The 12,628-nt window shown below is 30.1% G+C and overlaps 1 protein-coding gene across 12 annotated transcripts in view; it reads left to right on the top strand.

Moving 5' to 3' along the window:
- The window catches only part of LOC129917909 (disco-interacting protein 2), a 225,873-nt gene that overhangs the window by 148,582 nt on the left and 64,663 nt on the right, over nt 1–12,628 (top strand). For 11 of the 12 annotated variants that reach the window (XM_055998126.1, XM_055998124.1, XM_055998129.1 and 8 more), the window contains exon 2: nt 8,063–10,961. The exons of the other annotated variant lie outside the window; for it this stretch is intronic. In XM_055998126.1, coding sequence (XP_055854101.1) covers nt 8,249–10,961 — 2,713 coding nt within the window. In that variant the 5' untranslated portion in view covers nt 8,063–8,248. The remainder of the gene's footprint in view (nt 1–8,062; nt 10,962–12,628) is intronic. 12 annotated transcript variants of the gene reach the window in all.

The following is a 12,628-nucleotide window of genomic DNA, read 5'->3' as shown; positions in this document are numbered from 1 at the left end:
TTTCCACGCTCCGTTTAAGAGATATTGAAAACAGAAAAAAAAAACAAATTTTACACTGAAAAATTGAAATTCCCCTTAAATCCCCAACAATCAATTTGTTTTAAAATTCAAATTGCTGTCGTTTGTCCACCTCGAGTTCTTTATGTAAACCAAAAATCATCGTTTGTCCACCCTCCGTTTAGGAGATATTCAAAAAAGAATTTTTTTTAAAGCAGCTCTCATATAAAAATCATTTTTTTTTTCTAGAATGCCCAAAAATTACTTTTTTTTTTCAAAAACTCAAACGGCCATCGTTTGTCCACCTCGAGAAATGGTTAAAAAACAAAAAACTCGCAACAAAAGTTAAGCATACACCACCGTGTACCTACTGTAAATTTTAAAATCCCCAAAAAATTACTTTTTTTTCAAAAAATCAAAGGAAAATCGTTTGTCCACCTCAAGTAATGAATAAAAACAAAAATTCATCGTTTGTCCACCCTACGTTACAGGAGATCTTTGAAAAAAACAAAATTTATACCGAAAAATTCAAAGTCCCATAAAATCCCTAAAAATCACATTTTTCAAAAATTCAAATTTCTGTCATTTGTTCACCTTAAGTTTTTTACGTAGGTATACCAAAAAATCGTCGTTTGTCTACCCTACGTTACAGAAAAATTATAAAATAAATGAACAAATCAACAAATCAAATTCAACAAAAATTGGCTTCCAATGAAAAAAAAAAAAAAATATTCCTATTCAATCCTACATTAAAATATACAAGTACATAAATTTTAAAAAGAAAACAACGTTTGCTGATGAACACAAGAGCTTGAAAATGAAAACATTTTACTTCTGCGAAATAATCCAATTAACAAAAATTTATTGGTTAATTAAATCTCAATTCTCTTATATTCTCTTATTGTATGGCCTCTTGTTTCTCTTATGAACTCATTAAAACAATTGTTCGTACAAAATTAACTTTTCCACAAAACTTTGAGCATTCACTTTATTTAAAGTTCAATTTACTCAAAACATATAGAATTTTAATTAGGCATCATCAAGTTGGTATACACTCTACTTCCTTTTATCAATAAATAAAACTATAGTGATGAAGAATAACCTTGGTTTCAGGCCCGTTTCTGAAAAAAAAATTATTTGTGAAGGCACTTCATAAAATTATGATATTTTGTTAGAATTTAAACAAAAATTAAAGACACTTTTCTTAAATGATAACTTAATCATTGTCTAGACATTTGCATAATTACAAAAAAAAATTGTAAAAAAGATCGAATAAAATTCCATTTACCTACTACATTCCCATTCTCTCTCAAAAAAAACATTTTCCTATCTACGGCCTTGTAAGTCTGTGTATACCAATCAATATAACGTTATACCCGGAGGCTAAATCATTAATTGCTTTAATTATATATATTTTTTTTTTTTTTCAGTTTTACTTTGATTTATCAGAAAATAGAGTTCATTACCATCTCTCTCTAATAAAATCTGGTTCAACACATAAAATAGTTTGAGTTATGTTTTATGTCTTTCGTTATTTGTATCATGCTTCATGCAATTTTATAGTACCTACATTGACTGCATATGGCAGCTTATTCATAAATTCGCAAGCTCATGTCATAAGTATCTGCATCAAGTATCTCAAAGCAACATACCAGTAGCCGACAAATAGTAATTAACTTACGACTCAATCTATTTTAAAACGTGTAAGATAGATAGATGATGATGGAAAAAAATGAAGAAAAACATCTGACTTTGCCTGTCCCATAAGACAATAAATTTTTTTTTAAGTAAGCTTTTACCATGACGAAATTGATTTACAGATAAACATATTTTAGTTTAAGTGAAATTTTTTCACAAGTAAATAAATTTGTACATTACAGGCTTGAATGTAATGTTGAAAATGAGAAAAATGAACAACATAGTAATAATTTATTTAAAGTTCTTTAAATCTTCAATCTCGCTCAAATTTGTTAAGCAACTTTTTGATATCATAATACATAACAATTGTTAAATTTGAAATACGATAATTCCAAAAATGTTAACCTTAGAAAATTCAAAATCCTTCAAGTATATTCAAAGCAGGGTTGTTAAAAATAAATTTTTTTAATGCATTTGTTTTCCATTAAAAACTAAAAAAAAAAAAATATTTACTGCAAACACAAAGTTTTTGCATTAAAAAAAATATTTATTGCGACTGAAAAAAATTTGCATTAAAATAAAATTTTAGGTAAATTTTCTGCATTTGAATAAAAAATTCAATGCAAAAATGTTTCTCACTATTTATGGCTATTTTACCATACATTAGCTATTTGAACTATAATAAATTAGTCAAAATAATTGTAAGAAATTCGACGAATATTAAAATAAAATTATTTAATGCAGACATTTTTTTTTAATGCAAAATATTTTTATTTGCAATACAAATTTTGTTTTCAATGCGAATAATAAATATTGCTACCTTAATATATTTTCATTTTAAAATTTCACCCGTGACAGTAAAAAAAAATGGTATAATTTAAAAATAATTTAATTTTCATACTTTTCTTCCCACAATTTATTTAAAAATACAAATATATTTTGTATAATTATGAGAAATTATAAAAAAGAACAGAAGTGTCCCACCCGTTACGATGGAATGTCCCTTTTTATATTTGTTTAGCATTTAGAATTCAAAAGCAATACCTACCTTAAATAAAATCCAGGATTGAGTCGCACGTACTTGCTATTATGATAAAAGTTTAATGTTAAAACTTTTAATCGTTCATAAAAGAATAATTTTAATTTTGTTTTATCATCAATTTTGTTTTTAATGCACAAAAAGTATTAATATTTGTTTAATATTAATATTTTTTTTTCCAAACGAAGAATGCAATTTCATTTTTTAAATCAAAATTTTGTTAAATTTTTTTTAAGTTGTTGGAGCAGTTTTTATAAAAAAAAAATGTTTTCATTCAAAACTTTCAAATTCTTCAAAAGAAAAAAAATAAATTGCACGACTGGGGTCGCACGTACTTGCCCTTATGCTTAAAGTAACTATAATGTTAAAGCTTTTTATCCAAGAAATTTAAAATTTGATATTTTGAAGAAATTTCATAAGTAGTATAAAAAAATTAAATCTGTTTTTATAATTAATTAAACTCCGTTTTAAATTATCTTAAAAAAAAAAACAAATATGCCATTTTATTTCTTGTATAAAAAGGTATTTTTAGAAAAAAAATTTCGAAAATTGTAGGAGCCGTTTTTTAAAAAAATAATTTTTTATATATAAAAATGTTTTAGCATTTTTCAAAAAAAAAGTTGGTATGCCATTTTGAAGAAATAATTAATTTACACACAAAAACTAGATTTCAAAATTTTTCATGGATCCGTTTTCAAAAAATTGATTTTTCAAAAAAAAATTTTGAAATATTTTTTAAAAAACCAAAAATGAGTTTTTTGAAAATTTTCTAAAACTTTAATATTATCTTTACTTACACACTTTTGTATAAAAAATTTCATTTAAATCGGGTTAATGTTGTACGAGATATTCAGAAACGAAAAAAAACCGTTCTATGACAGGTACCGTTAATAACGGTACAAAAAATATTTTTTTTATTTAAAAAGTTGGCTCTTATATGTAGTACTACACACAAACATTTTAATCAAAATCGTTAGAGCCGTTTTTGAAAAAAATTAACTTTTCTATTTCCGTTATATGGCAGGTACCGTTAGTTTTGGTCATAAAAAAAAAAATTCAATTTCCCCTCTAGGGAATCACCAAAAACTGCTAACTACCAAGTTTGAAGAAAATCACTTCACTCGTTTAGGCTGCAGCTTCAGATAGAGACAGACACACAGACAGACAGACAGACAGACAGACAAACAGACAGACAGACAGAATTGCCGGACCCACTTTTTTGGCATTCTCCATCATCGTAATGTCATGTAAAATTGTTATCTCGAGTTCGATTTTTTTTACGAATCCTAAACTTGCCCTATAGTACCTATATCGCAAGTAAAAATATGGCGTGAAAAGCAAAAACACATTAATTCAAAATTTCAAAAAAATTCATTGATCCGTTCTAAAAATATTTATTTTTCTTTATTTATATTTATTAAAATAAAAAAATGGTAATTGTTATTTTTGAAAATTTGACTTCATTTAAAAAAAAATATATGAAAAATTTTTCGTAAAATGATTGAATCGATTTTAAAGTTGAACCAAGAGACTTAACGGAAAAAGTGGTTGTCTGTAAAGCCGGTTTACGGATGATGATTTTAAGTGATAATGTCGTAAAAAAAACAGGTTGTGTACTTTTGTTTAAAATGAGTCAATTGAAGCGTTTATTTATTTCAAACAATCATAATTTACAAGAAAAAGCTAAACAAAATTACCTCTTTTTTTTCTTTTCTCACTATATGAATTTTTTATTTAAAAAGCTTATAAAAAATATTATACCATTAAAAAACCAAATATGTATTTCTTCTAAAAGATTAAAGCATTTTTAAATTTTTACAATCTCCACAGGTGTTTTGAGGTATTTCTGAAGTTTTTTAATTTAACATTGTGTAGCTTCTAGTTAACGTACCGTTATGTAAAATATATTAAATGAAAGGTAATATTATAACCACAAATAAAAAACGCTTAAAAACGGTGAAAAAACTTGGGACAAAAAACTTGTTTTTCCCGTTATTCGGTCAAAAATCATTTTAAAAGACCACAAAGCGCACAATTATAGACTACCTACTTGTTCTATAAGTTTGAAATTTTTTGAACGTTACGAAAAATTTAAAAAAATAAAAATACAACAAAAATTCATATTTCGAAACGCAGAGACTTAAAAAAATCCGTATGAGACCCCTAACTTTTTTTTTTATTATCTTTTGAATGACGTTTTTAAATTTGTCAAAAAAAAAATTTCCCCTACCTATAATCACTATTTTGTCAAAAGTCTACCTCATGTTTTAGTTTTTAGAAAACTATTTATTACTTGGTTTTGAAGTTTTTTAGAATTTTTTTCAATACCATTTTCAGTCTTGCAATAAATTTATCTATCGATTTAAAAAAACTCTTTACATTGTCAAGTTTAGAAAAAAGCCAATTTTTTCCAATTTTGTTTTACCCCTATTTACCCTATTAAATGATGGAATTTTTAAAAATTGTATTAAGCTTTAAGTTATTATCTTTCAAATAAGCTATAAAAGATATTTTTTCTCAAATAGTTTATTTTTAATTGAAATTTTTGCCACACTGCGAAAAATTTCAAGTGGAATGGAAGAAAATGGCGAAAAAACTTTAAGAGCCCCCGCACACTACAGACTTTCTATCGGCCGATAGTTTAGTCGGGTTGGGCTCCTAGTGTGCGCACAGGCAACCGACTAAACAGTCGGGTCGCTAGGAAACATTTTAGTTTGAAGGCAATTGTGTAGCAAACCAAACTTTTTTTTCGATCAAACAAACTTTTTGATCGGCCGATACTTAATCGTTGTAGTGTGCGCACTTTCATACATTTTGATACTGATTAAGAGACCGACTTAACTGTCGGCCGATAGAAAGTTTGTAGTGTGCGGGGGCTCTAAGCGATTTCAATTTAATAAAGTTTTTTTTGTAAACTAGATTATTATTAGTGATCGATATGCTTTAAATCGATTTCGAAGTTGATAGTCCGGTCAAATTAGACTAAAATAAGGGGGTGAGGTTACATTAATTCCCAGCAAGCTGAAAATTGGTAGGATTGTTGGAAACACCATCATAAATTAAATTTAAAAAGTCCTCATCGATCCGAGGTGTGGAAAAAAATTTACGGGGGGTCAAAGGTCACAAAAACTGGTTTTTCACGATTTTTAGCAAAACGGTAAGTCTCATCAAAAAATTTTCAATGCAAGAATTGTAGACCAGATTATTATATATAAAAAGTGTCATGACACTTTTTTTCCTAAGACCCACCGTTTCTTAGGTATAACGATTCAAAAAGTTGAAGTTGAGTTATAATCGTCATAATCAGGCCTATTTTGAAAAAAAAAACTTTTAACTGAAAAGTACCTGAAATTTCATTATTTTTTAAGCTTGAATTTCGTTCTTCAACGGTTAAGAATATGGGAAAGCAAAAAAAAAATGGAATTTTTCGCCATTTTTCCGATTGGGGCCCTTCTCCCGAAACCATTTCCCTGTGAATTTTTGTTTATAATTTGTCTGAATATATACAGGGTATGCAATAGAGAATGGACAACCCTAAAACGGCTGATAGCTACACTTATGACTGTTCTAAAAACAGATAGAAAAAAGTTCTATCGCAACCAGTTCATAAAATATTGGCTTTTTTTCGTTCAGTGTATTTTAAATTTTATCATCTTATATTTTCGTTCACTACAACCACGAATGAATGAATTTTATTTATTTCTTTTTTTTTATAATTTTCTACAATAATTGTATGAGTACATAAATGCTTAAAAAACTGCATTGCTATTGCACATTTTTGTAAAAAAAATTTTGAAATCTGTTTTTTGATGCAAAATGTAAAAAAAGTATTTTATGAAAAATTTTAAACACCTGTGGTATAAAATAAATATATAGAAACCTGGGTGGCCAACTTTCTTAAAAATATTCTCGTTTAAGGGGAATATTTTTAAGAAAGTTGGCCACCCAGGTTTCTATATATTTATTTTATACCACAGGTGTTTAAAATTTTTCATAAAATACTTTTTTTACATTTTGCATCAAAAAACAGATTTCAAAATTTTTTTTACAAAAATGTGCAATAGCAATGCAGTTTTTTAAGCATTTATGTACTCATACAATTATTGTAGAAAATTATAAAAAAAAAGAAATAAATAAAATTCATTCATTCGTGGTTGTAGTGAACGAAAATATAAGATGATAAAATTTAAAATACACTGAACGAAAAAAAGCCAATATTTTATGAACTGGTTGCGATAGAACTTTTTTCTATCTGTTTTTAGAACAGTCATAAGTGTAGCTATCAGCCGTTTTAGGGTTGTCCATTCTCTATTGCATACCCTGTATATATTCAGACAAATTATAAACAAAAATTCACAGGGAAATGGTTTCGGGAGAAGGGCCCCAATCGGAAAAATGGCGAAAAATTCCATTTTTTTTTTGCTTTCCCATATTCTTAACCGTTGAAGAACGAAATTCAAGCTTAAAAAATAATGAAATTTCAGGTACTTTTCAGTTAAAAGTTTTTTTTTCAAAATAGGCCTGATTATGACGATTATAACTCAACTTCAACTTTTTGAATCGTTATACCTAAGAAACGGTGGGTCTTAGGAAAAAAAGTGTCATGACACTTTTTATATATAATAATCTGGTCTACAATTCTTGCATTGCAAATTTTTTGATGAGACTTACCGTTTTGCTGAAAATCGTGAAAAACCAGTTTTTGTGACCTTTGACCCCCCGTAAATTTTTTTCCACACCTCGGATCGATGAGGACTTTTTAAATTTAATTTATGATGGTGTTTCCAACAATCCTACCAATTTTCAGCTTGCTGGGAATTAATGTAACCTCGGATGTCTAAATTGACCGGACTATGAGTAAATGACGAAAAATATGGATTTTTTTTAAATTATTCAGAATCTTTCCAAAACACTAAACATTTCAAAAAATTTATCTAAATTTGATGAAGTCTTATTTTTTTAAGCTAGTCCAAATTTTAGGGATGATACGAATTTTTACATACCGTTGTGTAATCAGTGCAACAAAGTCTACAAAACGTAATAGATCTCCACCCGTGTTTATAGTTTAATTTTTTTTTTATCCACCCAGTGTTTTGAAATTGGTTATTGAAACTATAGATAAAAAATTATATTCCGAGATTTTAAAGCCAAATATATTTTAAATGAGTAACTTTGATCTAACTTCCTCAAAAATATTAAGCCCCAATATACTTACATTTTTGAAATTAAAAAAAAAAAATTGATAGTAGAGGCCAAACAATTTTGTTGATTCTTTTTTTGTATTACCCCATTTTTATATTTCTTATGTTTTCCTTTTTGCAGTACAAAAAAAAAATAAAATAAATAAATAAAATATAAAATCTAATTTAATAATAAATCAATTTACAGAAAAAAACATTAAAAATGTCGAACAAAAAAAGACTTAAACTATACAATGTAAAAAATTTAATTAAAATAACAATTTTACATAAAAGTGATTTAAGATAAAAAAAAAAAGTGTTTAAGCAAAACAAACAAAAATTAATAATAATAACAGTGATTAGTTTATTTTTCACATAAAAAAAAAAAATTATAATGAAACCACTGACATTCGAGTCAATACGAAACTTTCTTCGTACAAAAAAGAAAGGCAAGGATAAAGATGGCATCGGTGGCGGAATTATGGATGCAAGTTTCAAGCGTAGCGATTCATTCAAGCGCATCAGCATCCGAAAGAGTTATTTAGATCGGGGTCGAAAAAGAGCTGCGTTACGCGCCAAAGCAATTGGCGCTAATACAGGCAGTAGTTTAAGTGGCAGTGGTGGTAGTAGTAGTAGCAATCATCATCATCATCATCAACATTGTTCGCCAACAACAAGTAGTGGAACAATTGTTGAAGAGCTTGAAGCAAATCCAATTTTCAAATTAGATCGAAAAAATGATGACTATTATCATCATCATCATCATAATCGTCATCATCATAATCATCGGCCAGCAACTACATCATCGATAGCACAAGCTAAAGCCAATAATCTACCAGCGGCCATGATGACTGTGCCCGAAGTGAAGAATGGCATATTCATTGGATCGTTACGAAGAAATTCCGTCGCTGAAAATGAAGATGAATACAATGACGAAGAAGACGATGATGAAGATGTTTATAATGGTGCTAATTCACATTCACAAAGTTGGCTAGATCCCAGCAGAAAGCCATTATCTTCATCGTCTTCGTCGAAGCAAGAAACTGAAATCCAAGTGGTTTCGGTAGATTTTCAAAATTCCAATAGTTCCGAAACAATCTACAATGATGTCTTGGAAGAGGGCGACTATACTGGCTGTGCTGGTGCTAATGTATCAAATGTTTCCGTCGGAAGCTTACAAGACGACGATCGTTCTGTGATATCTGAAGAGAATATCTACGAAAAAGCCGATTCAGTTCGATTAGATCAATCAGAATCGAAGGGAATCACTTTCAAGACATTTACACCTGCAAAGAATTATCTCGAAACAAATTTCGATACTTCTCAGGAGGAACTGCTCGATGATTTTCCCACCGCTAGTTCGTCGAAAAAATCCAGCGATTTTTCCAGTCAGCAGAACATTTCGAAGACCACACTGATCTATGAAGATCCCTTCGATCATATCCACCGAAAACAAACAAAGAATTTCTCCGGCGAGAGTATTGTTATTCACATCTCAGGAACTGATAATTCTAACATTTCTGATCGATCAGTTGGTTACCCACCGAAACAAGAGCCCTCAGTAAGAGTTGAAGCAGCTGAAGAAATCATTGATCATTATCAGAAAGAACCTTTAGGAAATGCCAAGTGTACTTATGAAATCTTCAAAGAACTACAAATGTCCAAGAACGAACCAACAAGTCCTGTTAAAAAAACTATTTCAAGAAGTTCTTCATTTTCTGAAGTTCACTACGGGATCAGTACGATCTGTGAAGATCCTGATCAGTCTCCGGAATACAACAAATATCAATCGTTTTCTTTCGATCCTGAAGTCGAAATGTACGACGATGCTGATATGATCTCTCCGGACAGTTCAATACCCTATCCGTTAAGAGTGAAGATCAATCCATTTACCAGACAGAAAGAACTCTATGCGGTAAACTTAGGACGGATTTGGAAACAGTTGAATCTAGGTCAGGGAGATGATCTTGATATGCGGGGAAATTTCAAAAAGAAGAATGAATCTTTCAAGTCAATGTCTTCACGAGATTCTGGCTTCAGTTTGACTTTGACAAAACCGAAGAATATCTTCCGTAGGCGACATGCTCCCGAGGGGAATAAAGACTTTCGATTTCAGCGGAATTCATCGAGAAAACGAAAGTCCCGAAGACATCTAGCTCCAATAGCTTCTCCCCTCGAGCTGAATCCAACTCAAGATCATTTTGTCAAAGAGTTTGAAGAATTCTGCATGGCTCGTCGAAGACGGATGAAAGCTCGAAAAGAGTACGCTGATGATACGTTCAATCAGGAAATCAATGATCTCGAGGCATTTTTTGAGGAACATTTGAAACGTCTTAAAGAATACTATCTTCAACGGAAGAAGATCAATGATGCCACTCTTAGTGAAATCTATGCCGATATGTCACCCACCGAGCAAACTTTTGAATTCCCTCATCCCGACAAGAGAGTGACGAACAATAAGAAAAAGTCGAAATGTCTGTTTCAAGAGGTTCGAACTTTTAACGATGAAGATCATCATCATGAAGAAGATGCCTATGCTAGTATAGGAAATCATCGAGATACTGAAGATTTGTTTCACTATCCGAAACATTGGCGAATGACTTCGCCGCGAAAACGGACTTTAGGGCGAGGTCGAAATACTGGTCGGCGGTATAAGAAATCCGATGCTTATAAATCCAGGAAGGAAATCTCTTTGGCCAGTGTGTTCCCGTCTGTGTACGATTCAGATGCCATAGCTTCGTCTGTCCATCATGGTGGACGGAGTAGAAGACAGTCAAAGCAAGTCCCACCGACAAATCCCGATGGAACGTGTTCGTATTGCTTCAAGAGAATGCGAGATGCATCGCGGCGGTGTTCGTCAATTGCGAGCGATGAGTTTAGCGAGCAGGAGTTTCTATCGAATTGTGATGTTTGCTGGAATTGTGATAACCATTTGGCAGATTGTATTTGTGCACCGACTCCGAGTACTGATTACTGTTCCTGTCGGCATGCTTTGTTGGCGGCGGCGAATTCGGAAAGTCCGTGTGGTCGGAAGAAAATTCGACGGAAAAAATCGAAGCGAAAAGTTGGCAAGAATCATTCAACATTGAGACGACGCTGCACAGGAAGTAAGTTTCGCAAAAATTTAATTATATATTCTTTAAGGGTGAAAAAGAGGGAAAAAGGGTGGAAGGGTGGTGAATTAGGAAGTAAAACTTTTGGATAGATTTCTGGATAAAGTGGATGCACTTGCAAATGCTTAGAAAAGTGACACCTCCATCGAGCTCTTCTGTTAGGAGTTTCTTCTTCATTTTTCTCTTCGATGATGGCAGAATGTGGACAAAGTTTTGCACATTTCCAAGTGAATTTTCAATGAACAAGAGTGGAGTTGGAAAAACTAGTAGCAAACAATTACTTTATTTTTTATTTTTGTCTCTTCATTTTCTATTCTCTTTATTTTTTTTTTTTTTTTATTTTGTCTAGGATGCTGAAGAAGTCCTTTTCATAAATTTTTGCTATGAATTCTTACAACATTTTTGAAAATTTATTTCTTCAAGAATGAGCAAGAAGGAAGAGGTAACAATCTTAGGGACGACTAAGAGAAGAAGAATAATTGAGAGTTTAGAAGAAAAGTAGGAAGGGGGGGAGGATACTTTCGTCATTTCCTTAAGTCAATAACAGTTGATTTTTTTTTTGTTTTATTATTTTTTTGTTTGTTTTAGTTCGTGGATAGTGGTTAAATGAAAGAAAATTTTTAAGTAGAACGCGAAAGTTTTTTTTTGTTTTTTTTTTCGTGCTTTGAAAAATCTTTGAAGTTCGAAAGTGTATGTATAGGAATAGATAGATGTAGACTGGTAAGTTTCAAGGAAATTTAAATGACTTTTAATATAAATTTAAAAAAAAATATCGTTCGTCGTTTGAAAGTGTGTGGGTGCTTTGGAAGTAACGACGACTCATAAATACGATATTGGTGCATTTAAGGGGTTGTAATACAATTGAAAGTTTTAAAGAATTTTGTTGATGCAAAATTAATGACAATAAGAGGAGATGAGAGTGGTTTGTCGTGACTTAGTTATGGCATTTTTAGAGATACTTATTTTTTTGTTCCTTACGAGATATTTACTAAATATTTTATAGCTGGTTTTGAGATTCAGTGTGTTTTGCGTATAGTTCAATATCAAATCAAATAAAGTTTACATAAATTAAATTCTAAAATTAAACTAATAATATGAAGAAGGACTTCTAGAAACATTATGAACGACATATTAAAGAGAAATAATTACAAAAATGACTCGAAGGATACGATGAAAATCGATATTTTTTGAAGTGAAAACTTCAACGCGACACACGAACATTCAACTTGTTATAACTTTTTTGTTTTAATAGATAGATGAATGAAATTTGTACTGTAGATAGGTAATTAAATAAACTATAAATGTACAAAATATCAATTAATTTCACATTAAAAATTCTGAGATAACGGTAAAAAGATGTTCTTTTTCTACATCATTATATCTTTTGATCTAATGCACATACAAATTTGATTTAACTTTAATACGCGTGCTGATAACATATCTTTTCATTTGATATATCACAATTAACTGTACGAGCTCTACAAGTTACACAATCTTAAATTGAAAAACTTGAAAAATACCTCAAAACACCTGTGGAGATCTTGTTGACGATGACCAGTGTAGGAAGTACCGTAATCTTAGACATGTTTTTTTTAAGGTTTCACTTCTACCACGTTTAAAAACAAAATTTTTACACCATTTCTAAATAAATTATGTATTTT

The sequence above is a fragment of the Episyrphus balteatus genome, chromosome 4, assembly GCF_945859705.1.
Source record: "Episyrphus balteatus chromosome 4, idEpiBalt1.1, whole genome shotgun sequence".
Taxonomy (NCBI): Eukaryota; Metazoa; Arthropoda; class Insecta; order Diptera; family Syrphidae; genus Episyrphus; species Episyrphus balteatus.
The sequence above is the reverse complement of the archived record's forward strand: the minus strand, read 5'-3'. Positions and strand labels throughout refer to the sequence as shown.